The 11847-nt window shown below is 38.7% G+C and overlaps 1 protein-coding gene across 1 annotated transcript in view; it reads left to right on the top strand.

Moving 5' to 3' along the window:
* The window catches only part of LOC112143899 (terminal nucleotidyltransferase 4A), a gene marked incomplete in the record, with an annotated part of 10025 nt that extends 1225 nt beyond the window's left edge, over positions 1 to 8800 (top strand). The window contains 9 exon segments of the mRNA XM_024268141.2: positions 1366 to 1486; positions 1609 to 1716; positions 1826 to 1954; positions 2234 to 2447; positions 3515 to 3641; positions 3749 to 3852; positions 3961 to 4142; positions 6490 to 6627; positions 6740 to 8800. Of these exon segments, the coding sequence (XP_024123909.1) occupies positions 1366 to 1486; positions 1609 to 1716; positions 1826 to 1954; positions 2234 to 2447; positions 3515 to 3641; positions 3749 to 3852; positions 3961 to 4142; positions 6490 to 6627; positions 6740 to 7159 (1543 nt within the window).
* Positions 8801 to 11847: the final 3047 nt, after the last annotated feature.

Here is an 11847-nt window from a genome sequence, read left to right as displayed (position 1 = left end):
GGGGCAAAATAATGTACTCTTGTGCAAACAGTAGATGTATCATTATGTTTTTGTATATATTTTGCACTAAAATCTATAATGGGGAAGGATATCAGGCTGTCTTTTCACACACATTTAATATTCCCCCATTATTTCAAAATAAAAGTCTGTGCATGTTCTATACTTGCTTAGCTGCCTTTTGTGCAGGTTTTCATTATTGTTCAAGGTCATATGTACTTTTTGTATTTATTTTTAATTGTATAGATTAGGGTGGGCAAACTGGATTTGGGGCAATATGTGGCCTGTTAAACTATTTAATCTAAACTGAAATAAATTATGTTGACAATCCTAATTAATGATTTGTTTTTCCGTAATTCTGGTGTCTCCCCAATGATGGTGCACCAAAAAATAAAAATAATCACGCTTTGTGCAGAAAGTTATTTTGCATTCATGTGGTGTAGGAAGATTTGTCTTTCTTACGTTCATGTGTGTTTTCCAAGTTAGACAGGCATTTTTCCAATCATTCCAACACAACATGAACGCAGCATTTCTCTAAGCTAGTGCGTTTCCCCTTCAACCCATCAGTGCAACTGGTAGTAAAATGAAAATATAAAAGCCCCAGTTTTAAAAGAAAAACTCAAAATTGTTTTGTTTTCAAATATATTTATTTTAAATTATAAATGGGTTTTCTTTCCCCCATGAGGTGGATCAGAACACCCGACACATTTGTTTATGGTCCAGCCAATCTTTCTAATTTTACGCTTTTGTGGCCCACAAGTCAAAAAGTTTGCCCACCCAATGGTGTAGGTCATAAAATTACTGCCTTTTTTTTTGTTTTTTAATAAATATAGGTTGCTTCGTTATTTATTTATTTATCCAAGTTGCAGCAGCAATAAAATGCACAATTAAAGAAGAAAAAAATATCATAAAATTCACATTGCAGTACAAGTTGCAATTCGGGGAGAAAAGTATTTAACATAACACGGAAACAAGAAGGAACCTTTTATCCAGAAAGAAAGTTATGACTGAATAGATGACAATAATAGACTGAATATATGCACACTTCACTACCGTAACACATTGATGCTTACTTGGCTTCATGAAACATGGGAGGAATCTAGTGTATTAGTGTAACATATGATCAGATGACCACAGTGTAAAGAACATGCTAAAAAGCCAACTGAACTCTATATCACTTTAAATAACTAAATGTGTTGCATTTTCCATCCTGTGTCGCTTTGGAAAGTGGCACAGCAGCTCCCCAATGCCAATTTTAAAATATCTTTATCTAGTGCAAACATCACTGTTCTATTTCAAGTGTCTTCTGCTATTGAGTAAAGCTAATTTATAATTTATTTATTTATGTATTTATTTATTTGCCCACAGTGACATTGACCTGGTAGTGTTTGGAAAGTGGGAGCATCCCCCACTGCAGGAACTCGAACAAGCGCTGAAAAAGTGTAACGTTGCCGGCCCCTTTCCCGTCAAAGTTCTCGACAAAGCCTCGGTGAGCCACACAGAAAACCAGTTTAGTTTTATCAGAATTTATTCAAACATTAGGTGCAAAAGTGTGTTCATAAAATCATTGTGGTGGGACATGTTTGTCTCTCGAATCCCAACCTTCCTCAGGTGCCAATCATCAAGCTTACTGACCAAGAATCCAAGGTGAAAGTAGACATCAGCTTTAATGTGGAGACTGCAGTCAAAGCAGCACAGTTCATCAAAAGTTACCTTAAGGTCAGAGACACGCACTTCTTTATTTAGATAGGACTTAAACTAACCTTGTTTTGCTTTTGTTCCCCCTTTTTTTCATTCTCTCAAAGTAATGTCTTTTTTTTTTTTGTAGAAGTACTCCGTTCTTCCCCCGCTTATCTTCGTTCTGAAGCAGTTTCTGCTGCAGAGAGATCTAAATGAAGTATTCACTGGAGGCATCAGCTCCTACAGTCTCATATTAATGGCCATCAGCTTCCTACAGGTACATGGATGAAGGTTTTGTACTTGACTGTAAAGTTCATAGGAATGTTAATAGGGTCTTTTTTGGTCTAAGCAGAAAAAAAAAAAATTTCAAACACGCATTTTATTGTTTACCCTTTATTTATTCTAATTGTGGTGAGAGGATGCTTTTTCCTTTTGATCTGTTTGAATTGTCACCAAAATAAAATTCTCAATAGAGATGAGACATATTAGTAACTCATATATTCTAAATGTCATATGTCTCTAAGTTGGCTTCTCTCTGCCATGATTTGGTGTTTAGTTACATCCTCGCATCGACACTCGGAGGACCAACATTAACTTGGGCATCCTGCTAATCGAGTTCTTCGAACTCTATGGGCACGACTTTAACTACATGAAGACCGGCATTCGGGTGAAGAATGGAGGAGCTTACCTGTCCAAGGAAGAGATGCTTAAAACCATGGGGAATGGAAACAGACCTTCCATGCTTTGCATAGAAGACCCAGTCCAACCAGGTAAATATCTACTATATCTTTGGACTTAGAAGGCTGAATCTAAATTCTTCCCATACCCCTACGTCTTCTTTCTACCGCCTCTAGTTGTGGGGGCATTTTAAGAGGTCTTAAATTATTAACCCATAGAGACTTTTGACTCTGTATCCCTCCACCGCGAGGGTGAGGAGGGTGGGTGTATTCTTAAGCTCCGAAGTTTATATTTAGATATTTGTTTTAACATGACTTGTATATAAAGTTGTAACATTGATGTTGTCCGAGCACTAGCATCAGCGCACTAATGTTGACGATGGTGAAATAAGGATGATGTTATTGGGGGTAGTGTTGTCCAAATTTAAAAACTCTCCGCTTGGAGGGCTAAATGTAGGGGTAGGGAGAACGCTTGGGGGAAGAATCACATTTGCCCCAAGTCACTCCAGAGTATAAGTTGCAGTACCAAAAAAAAATTCACAAGAAAGAAGTGCAAATCATATACAAGTCTCACTGGAGTATAAGTTGCCCTTTTGGGAGAAATTGATTTAACAAAATAGGAGACGAAGCCTGACATAATGCTACGTTCACACAGAACAAGCTAAAAGCATGTTCTTGAATGCACATTTTGCATATCATGTTCACACTGGACTGTCTCTCCCCAATACTAGAGCATGTCCATCCCCTGCTGTTGGAAGAGGCTTGGTGCAAAATGTCAAAGCGGAGCAAATCTTGCTCCAGGCTTCCTTTCACAGTTCTTTTCTGATATTTGTAAGACTTTGTGCCATATATTTCCAACTGGGCACAAACCACAGTTATTAACTTCTCCTAAATGATTGGTTGGCGTTCAGTCCCTGTTGTGCATTCAATGGATGTGCTTTTTGTATGTAGGGCCTGAAAACAGTTGCAGAAACATGCGTGGCAACATGTGAATGTGAGTTTTTAACACGGAAATAGCAGTAAAAATAAATGGCAGTAAAGAACAGATCAGTCTTCTGCAATAATGTGCACAAACAGGAGCAAAGGATTTCTACTACTTCGACTACAACTTGCTAATTTGAATTGAATTTAGATTATGCTCCTCCTTGCTTTCCTCATAGGAAATGACGTGTGTAGGAATTCGTATGGAGTTCTGCAGGTGAAGCAGGTCTTTGACTTTGCTTACATGGCCCTGAGTCATGGAGTTTCACCTCTGACGCGCGGCTACCCCATCAAAGAATATGACAGGTAGGTTTCATGACGGTTTTTCTGGCTCCTAAAGAGATAAATTCTAATACAGTCACTGATAATGTTTATATGGAGGGGAAAAAACTGGAATTTTCTTTTTCTTTCAGTATTTTAGGGCGAATAATCAAAATCAGCCCAGAGGTGCTGGCCTACAGGGAATGGACAATTAAAAAGTGGGGGGGCAAGCACTACGGAAAACTGGACAACCATGGCAAGTTTGTGTTTTAATCCACATTTCTGGTTTTTATTTGATGAAATGTTTGGACCGGACTGTGACAAATGCAAAGCCAACCTTGGATTTTATTTGTATTTTTTATAGACTTAGAAGACTGTGAACAGGGCCTTGTCAGGCTCATGCTGGCTGAGGATCAAAGAGACACTTCCTCCCCTCTCAGTGCAGACTCCCTCTCACCTTCTCCAGTCTTTCTGCCCAGCCCTCAACACCCTTCTTCTTCATCCTCTGCATGCTCACCCTCCTCTTCCCCCTCTGGAAGTGACATGGTAAGGAGCTCAACACCTTCAAGTATGATTAATGATCACATATGGTCATAAAAAGGGGTTTACACTTTCCTCTCATTTAGATGGATAGAAGCTTTATTGTCAATTTCCTTCATACAGCGTTTTACAGACAAAGTGAAATTGCGTTTCCTGGGACCATGAGAGTGTAAAATTAAGACAACAACATACAATGTTAAAACAATAGTCTAAAAGTGTTAAATAAAACCTACAATACCAGTAAAAGGCTGTTAGATACAAATAAAAGAGCAATAAAAGTACAAAAGGGAGTTAAAATGAGCGACCCCCCCCTCTCACCCTAACTCTACACCCCCACTTTCCTTTATTACTTCATTGCCTCATGCTCCCCTGAAACATCACAGTATTTCCCGCCCAACCAGTCAACAGGTCCAAGATGATACCTGGCTACAGGAGGGACCGAAGGTAGACGCAGATCAGATTTAGTTGTTTAGTAGTCTGACAGCTTGTGGTAAAAAGCTGCTGGTAAACCTGGAGGTTCTGCCTAAACTTCTGTACCTTTTGCCTGAAGGCAACAGCTCAAAAAACTTCTGGAGAGGATGTGAAGAGTCACAGGCTATTGCTAGTGCTTTGCTCCTGCAGAGGCTCTTAAAGAGTTCTTGAACGGAGGGGAGAGAGACTCCAATAATCTTCTCCGCACTCCTGGCGATTCTCTCAAGGGCTTTTCTGTCTGCTTTACTGCAACTGGAGAACCAAGTTGGCAAGCAGTATGTCTAAACGCTTTCCACCACACCTCTGTAGAAGGTTTTGAGGATGCAGGTCATGACAGAAGCTTTTTTTCAGCCTCCTTAGAAAGTGCAGTCACTGCTGGGCCTGCTTGGTTATTGCTGAAGTATTGGATGAGATTTGTACTCCCAGGAATCTGATGTTCTCCACTCTCTCCACGACTTGACCTCTGATGGTGAGCGGAGCATGATCAGGTGGAGTCCGCCGGAAGTCAATGATCATTGGTCTTGTTTACATTCAGCACCAGGTTATTCAGCCTGCACCAGTCCATCATGTGATCCACTTCTTCCCTGTGCATTGATTCGTTGTTTTTTTTTTAAGGTGGATTCACACTCGCATGGCAGAGGCGGCCAGCTCCAATGTTAATCAATGGTACAGACGCGCTCTGAGGCAAATTGAAGCCTCGCGGCGCGATTTGAGCACCAAATTCGCCGTGGCGAAAGGGGGGCGGGGCACGCAAATTTGTCGCGTAAATCGCGTTTGGTCTGAAATCACCTTTATCGTGGGGTTATGTTCTAATAGTAACCCGAGATAGGTGAAATACACAAATTAGGATTATAGACATTTTAAGGCTGTAAATCCTTGACCACATACTTTTTTTTTTTTAGACGGATGTAAACATTTTTATACTTTTCTCTCTTGATTACACTCCAAGTTCAAACCTTCATAGAAAAATAAGTCGAATAATTTAGAAAGAAAACAAAGATCTGATTGAATGTGGCAAACTAAATGCTTTCTGTACAGGAGACACGGCACAAATGAAACTAACAAGCATGTAAGATTGTACTGTAAAAAATCTTCACAACAACAATACAGTGAAAGATGGCCACTGTATAAATAGTGCTAAACGGCTATTCTTTGCTTTTTAAGTCTTTCAAATGCAGTAGTTTTTGTCATTACACTATTTAGAACTTACAATATTCATTTCTTCAACTGAAAGTTTATTTTGTAATTTTTTACCCATTGAGTACTTTTTTTTAGCATTTTTTTCATTTAAACGTTTGGGATTTTTTATTAATTTATGTTTTTGTAACACAAAGTGATTCACTGAAAATGAAATCCAGCATAACTATTAATACTTCATATTGTCTGAACAGGTCTTTATTGATGACCATTTAGTTTTTCCCGCCAACTTTAATAATTATGAGGGGAAAATGAACAGTATTTGTTCTGTCCTTGTGATTGACTTGAGACATTAAACACTGCTACAGTTGCTCCCCTACAATTATATGTGGTCCACTAGCTGTGAAGCCATATACGATGGTCTTCTGCTTTTTTTTTTCTTTAGATACATTTTTATTTGCTATTATTAAAGAAAAATACTTGAAATAATTGGTTTGGCCCATTTTATCTGTTTATCTTTATTCTCAGTGTTTCTTTTCTTTTACGATGGTACTGCTGCTTTTCTTTTTTTTACTTTTTTTTTTTTTTTTAAATGAAATTTTAATGAATTTTCTGGTTTGAGGTTATTTTGTTGAGGAATATGACATATGCATTCGGGATATTTCCATTAGAAGTGGCCTGCAGTCTTGAGTTTTGAAAACTGTGCAACTTTCTTAGAAGGATGTTTTCTTTGACCATTTCCCAGGAGTCTGATTCTCCACAAAGTAGCATCACTGCTACTCATCTCCATCCAGTCATTCTGGGTTCTGTCCATTCCACCATTCAGATGTCTGCAGAGCAGAGGACCCCCCATTCTGCAGAGTTTATCCACAGCCCACATCAGGTTTCTGCAGTTCACTTTTTGCCCATTTTCATATTTTTAAATCTGAGACTAGAAGTAAAATGAAACTTTTTCTTGGCATAACATCTGATGAGTTTATTTCTCCTTGTTTCAGATGTCTTTTCCAGAATGTGTTGCCATTCCCTCGTTTTCCGATTGTCAGTTCTACCATGAGAATCCTCCCTCCATTGGTGGTGTTCACCGACGCACAGCTCTGATCTCCCAGCACATGAACTCTACAAGTCCTTTTCTCAGCCCCCTTCACCATCCTCAGGTAGGGGAGCAGCACAACTGCGCCTATGCCACCAGATCCAATTCTCAAGGTTCAAACGAGCCACCGAAATCCGGGTTGAAGCACAATCATCAAGTCAGCAGCCTCCAGGGCCAAAGTTTTCTTCAAAACAACTTCAGTCCGCAGCGCAAGTTTGCATCCCAGAGTCAAAGTGTAGCTTCAGGCTTCAGAAGCCAGCACAACCGCAGCACCTGGCGGCGCAGAAAAAGGGACAGCCTTCCTGCTCTCAACCAGAGCGGATGACAGGACTCGTCATGTGGTCAGGCACAACCCATTGATTTCTTCTTCTTTGAATAGCATTTTAATCGTGCAAAAAAATGTACAATCGGTTCAAGTTTTGCTTGCAGAGCTTTTGAAGGTCTTAAATGGAGTTGGCAGCCTTTTCACCAGAGTCGTACTTGCACCAGCAGAGCCTTGTACACTGACGTGAACCTGGGCATTCCTCACACACGCTGGTTGGTTGCAGACCTGTGAAGTATCGAGAGTCCATAAAACTTGAACATCTCAAGTATCGTGCCATATTACTGTAGTGGTTAATCAAGCCTGGCATGTCTTGAAGTTCCAAGTCGTACCGAGTCTTTATTAAAATTTAGGCTCCATTTACTTTTTTTTTTAAATGCAATTCTCTATTGGCTCCAAGCTCTGTCTACAATTAAACTGTAGACCGATGTGAAGCACTACCCCCCTTTTTATCTATGCAGCCCTATGCTGACTGTTTTTGATCTGACGGCACAGAAAACATCTCTAGGGCCCTAACTGTGACAAGTGGTTGGAATGTACCACGTGTGTGTGCATGTTAACTTATTTTATTGTTTTGTGTGTATGTGTATTTTTGGTCCCACCTCCCCCTTTTTTCTGCAACTTTTTTACTTTTTCTGTTTTTTTTTTTTGCCCACTTTTTAATTTTGTACTTCAAACATTGCCACTTTAACACATTTGTTGCCTTTTGGTTCGTGCAATAATAATTTATTGTATTTACATTTTATTTTAAGTATTTGGGCTCTGTCTGTAACTTTTACATTTTCTTTATACCACATTATTTTTTGTGCAATTGATGGATTCAGTTAATGTATCCAAACAGACTGACATTGGACCTCTGTCTTTATGTCAACACTTTAGTCGAGCATTATTTATGGTTTTATTTTCTTCCTGTCGAGCACTTGAATTGTAATTTAATTTTCAGATGAAAACAAACATTTCTACCCTTTTTTATGCTATGTTCATTTTTTTCCCCCCAAACTCTGTATCTATTTGGTTTAGACTTTACTGTGCCGTATTTCGTCTTGAGGAACCCTGTCAAGGAAATGTACATTTAGATGTTTGTGACACAGCTTATTACAGAAATGGTGCTACCTCTTACCAGCAAGTGTTTCCTTTCTGCCTTATGTTTTCTATTATGCTACAGGAACATGCCTTCTAATCTGAAAAGTGATTTTTATTTTTTTTCCTAGTAATTGCATAGGTACATAGGTAGGGCTTTTTGACATTTTTTTCAGTGACTGTTGCTTAATCAGCAGAAATTATTTATCAAGTCATAGGTATCATGTAATTTTTTTATTTTTTTTTTTATTTTTATTTTTTTAATTAACATCTCTAATTCTAAGGTGGTCATTAAAGGTCCTGTTTTTTTCCTGAATTGGTATTTATGACAAAACAATTTACACAGTATCTTATAAAGAGGCTTGAGTTTGGCAGACCCAAAACAACTTAGGAAGTTGTGCTTTAGAATCCTGTTTGAGTCGTGCTCCAAACTCTACATACTGTTGACATCATACACACTTTTGCTCATATGTGTAATTGAGCAACATTGGAATGTACATGTCCTTTTTAAGCAAGCTTTTTTTTTCCATTTTTTTTTTTTTAATAAAAATTTTAAAACCTTCATTTTTTTGTGATTATTTTTATTTTCTTATCTTGGTTGAGTTGCTCAGGAAAAAAAAACCCTGAACAATGTTATTTAATATTGTCTGACATTCATGTCTTCCCAAAGTGATTAATAAAAGAACACTGGGGGGGGAATAAAGGGAACAAGAACAACTCTATAGCTGCGTTTACAAGTGCAAAATGTCATTGATCAGATTAGAATAGAACTGTACACATGGGCCGTGAAAAACTTCATCCGATTGTAGCAAATGTTTCCATGTAGCACATGGTTAATTAGAATAAATCATTTTGACATGCGCAGAACCATTTAAAATACCGGAAAAGGTCGTAGAAGAAATGCAGAGGTACGTTATAAACAAAGATCTTGTACAGAGTGAGATGATCCAGTGCGCATGCTTTCATTATTATTAAGAATATTTTTAAGAGCCTATTCGCTCATAATTTTCTAAATCTGGGCAGCAATTTACGTTCATCTTGCCTGCACGTAAATATGTGGGAATAACATCAGCCTTTATTCTGTCTGGATGAGATTGGAAACTTGAGCTCACAGACTTGAAAGCTGTGAATCCGACTTTTCTACTCAAACAGCTCGCGGAAAGCAACTGATCTGTTCTGTTCGCACTTCAACCATACCCTTTATGCATGACGTAAAATCCAGCGCAGTAATCGGAATGTGTGTTTACATGCACCACGATCGGATCAACAATTGGTATGTCTTGATCAGAAAAAAATTTGGATCTGAAAGAGTCTGATCGGGCCAGAGTATTCCGAAAGGCTCTGATCGGGCCAGAGTATTCCGAAAGGCGTGTTGACATGACAGATTTCTGTTCTGATCAGGCGTTTATTCTGATTACTTGTGGCCATGTAAACGTAGCTTATTACTGCAAGTCAACCACACTTCTGTGTGATCAAACTGTCCAGTTGGGAAGGAACACTGACTGACAATCAATTTCACATTTTTTGTTCAAGTGTAAAACACAACAGGTGAAAACGATTAGTGATCAACAAAACACCTCCAATACAGGAGTGGTTCTGCAAGTGGTGACCACAGACCACTTCCTTGTCCTTATGGTTTCTGGTTGATGTTTTGTTGACTTTTGAATGCAGACAGTAGCTGCATTTACATACGCAGAGCTGTCTAAAATGTCGTAAATAGTCATTGAAGAAGAAATGGCGAGTTCCGTTGTAAACAAAGAGGCTGCATAGAGCGAGATGATACCCTGAACGTGCTTTCATTATTATTAATAATCTTTATAGGTTACTGTTCACTCATAATTTTTGTAAATCCGTGTGGTCAGTATCTTACGGACCGGAGGAAGGGTTAAAGTTAGACGTTTAACCTTGGATGAACTTAAAATCGATGCGGGAATTGCAACAATGTGCATCTTGGCCGCACATAAATATGTTTGAGCCTTGATTTTGTCTGGAAACAAGAATTGACTTGATTTTTTTTATAACAGTTTCAGAGGACTATTCGGAGCGCGGAGCAGCATTTCTGCATTCAAAAACTGTCCAGAAGCCACTCGGAGAGGCTCACACTCTAACAAAGCACAAACACATACACACACACCCCCATCCACACCCCAAGTGCGTGTGCGCTCACAGACATAAAGGCTATGAGTCCGGCTGCCAGTGGCGGTTTTAGGCACGGGCAATACGGGCAGCTGCCCGGGGCGCCGATTCAAAGCGGGTGGCATCTCAGCGCTGGGAGGAAAATAATAATCTGCGCAGCTATGATCGTCTACTACCTGTCATGTTTGAACGGCCTGAAATCAGCGAATTAGCGCCCTCTGCTGGTGCAGGCACCCCTGTCTGCTGAGCAGGAGGTGAAGAAAAAGGGAGGGGCGGAGGGGCAGTTCAGCTGTAGGTCTCTACTAAACGAAGAAGACGGATGAAGGAGGGCAGGAACTACTCTGTAGAATGTTTTATTTTAAAGTCAGTCATAACATGACATTCTATAACCCATGTGTCAATACATGAAAAGCTCTAAATTAACAACCGCCAAACATGGGAAAACTTATTTTGGCGGCAGAAAAGCTCTTTGACTTTGACAGGTGAGTCTCTGTTCTTCATCTCTGAGGCTCAAACACAACAGGATGGAGTCTGCTTCTCCTCCACTGCTGCCCACCATAAACATCCATCCCAGAGTTGATTCAAAACATTTAATCAGGACTTTATTGCGCAGATTTAAAGGGTTTAATTGTCACATTCACTGCGGCGCGAGGTTCGTTCAGGGGCTGCGTAGAATTTCCGCACTTCTGCGCTTGCACTAAGAGCTCGCTATTGCTAGATTCAGGTGTGCTGGGAATTTCTAGCATTTGCTCACAATGACCTCAGCAACACAAACAAACATTCATTTGGTGCTCCATTTCATTGTGACTCACAACAACACTGATCAGTATTACACTCAATTATGCAAAAATGTTGCACATATTTTTAATTAAGCAAGTTTTTGTATGCATGACATTAAAAAACAACTTTGAAATAATGATTTTATTGTTCTTTACTAGTTTTAATCTTCACTCTTCTGTAACTGAAAAAAAACAAAAAACATTTGTGATTAGAACAAAGTCAGTTTCTTAAAAAATGTTAAAGATATTAAAAATGACTCGAAATAAACTTCAGGGCTTTGATAAAAAGTTGATGCTTTCCGGAGTAATGAAAGTGTTTATCTAAAGGTTCAGAGAAAAGACGTGTAGTTTGTTAAAACAACATTACATTTCTGTCATGTTATAAAACCTGACATAAGACTCCACTTTCAATTAGTGTTTTGTTTTTGTAAGAGAATAATTATAAACTAAAAATTTCAAAATAAAGAGAATAACAGTTTTGATAATCATTGAACTTTTTATTAGACGAATGTTTGGCTCGTATAAATCTAATATGGCTGGTAGACTTTGGATGTCATAACTAAAAATGTTTTTAACATTGGTCTGAAAACAGCAACATGACTGATTCTTGGAGTACAGATTGATATGGTCATTTAAATTTTCAAATCATGAATTCTTTTTTTAACCATTATATTTTCTTACATAGTTTTATTTATA

Source organism: Oryzias melastigma, linkage group LG16 (genome assembly GCF_002922805.2).
Source record: "Oryzias melastigma strain HK-1 linkage group LG16, ASM292280v2, whole genome shotgun sequence".
Taxonomy (NCBI): domain Eukaryota; kingdom Metazoa; phylum Chordata; class Actinopteri; order Beloniformes; family Adrianichthyidae; genus Oryzias; species Oryzias melastigma.
Note: the sequence above shows the minus strand (reverse complement) of the source record. Positions and strands in the feature narration are given on the sequence as shown.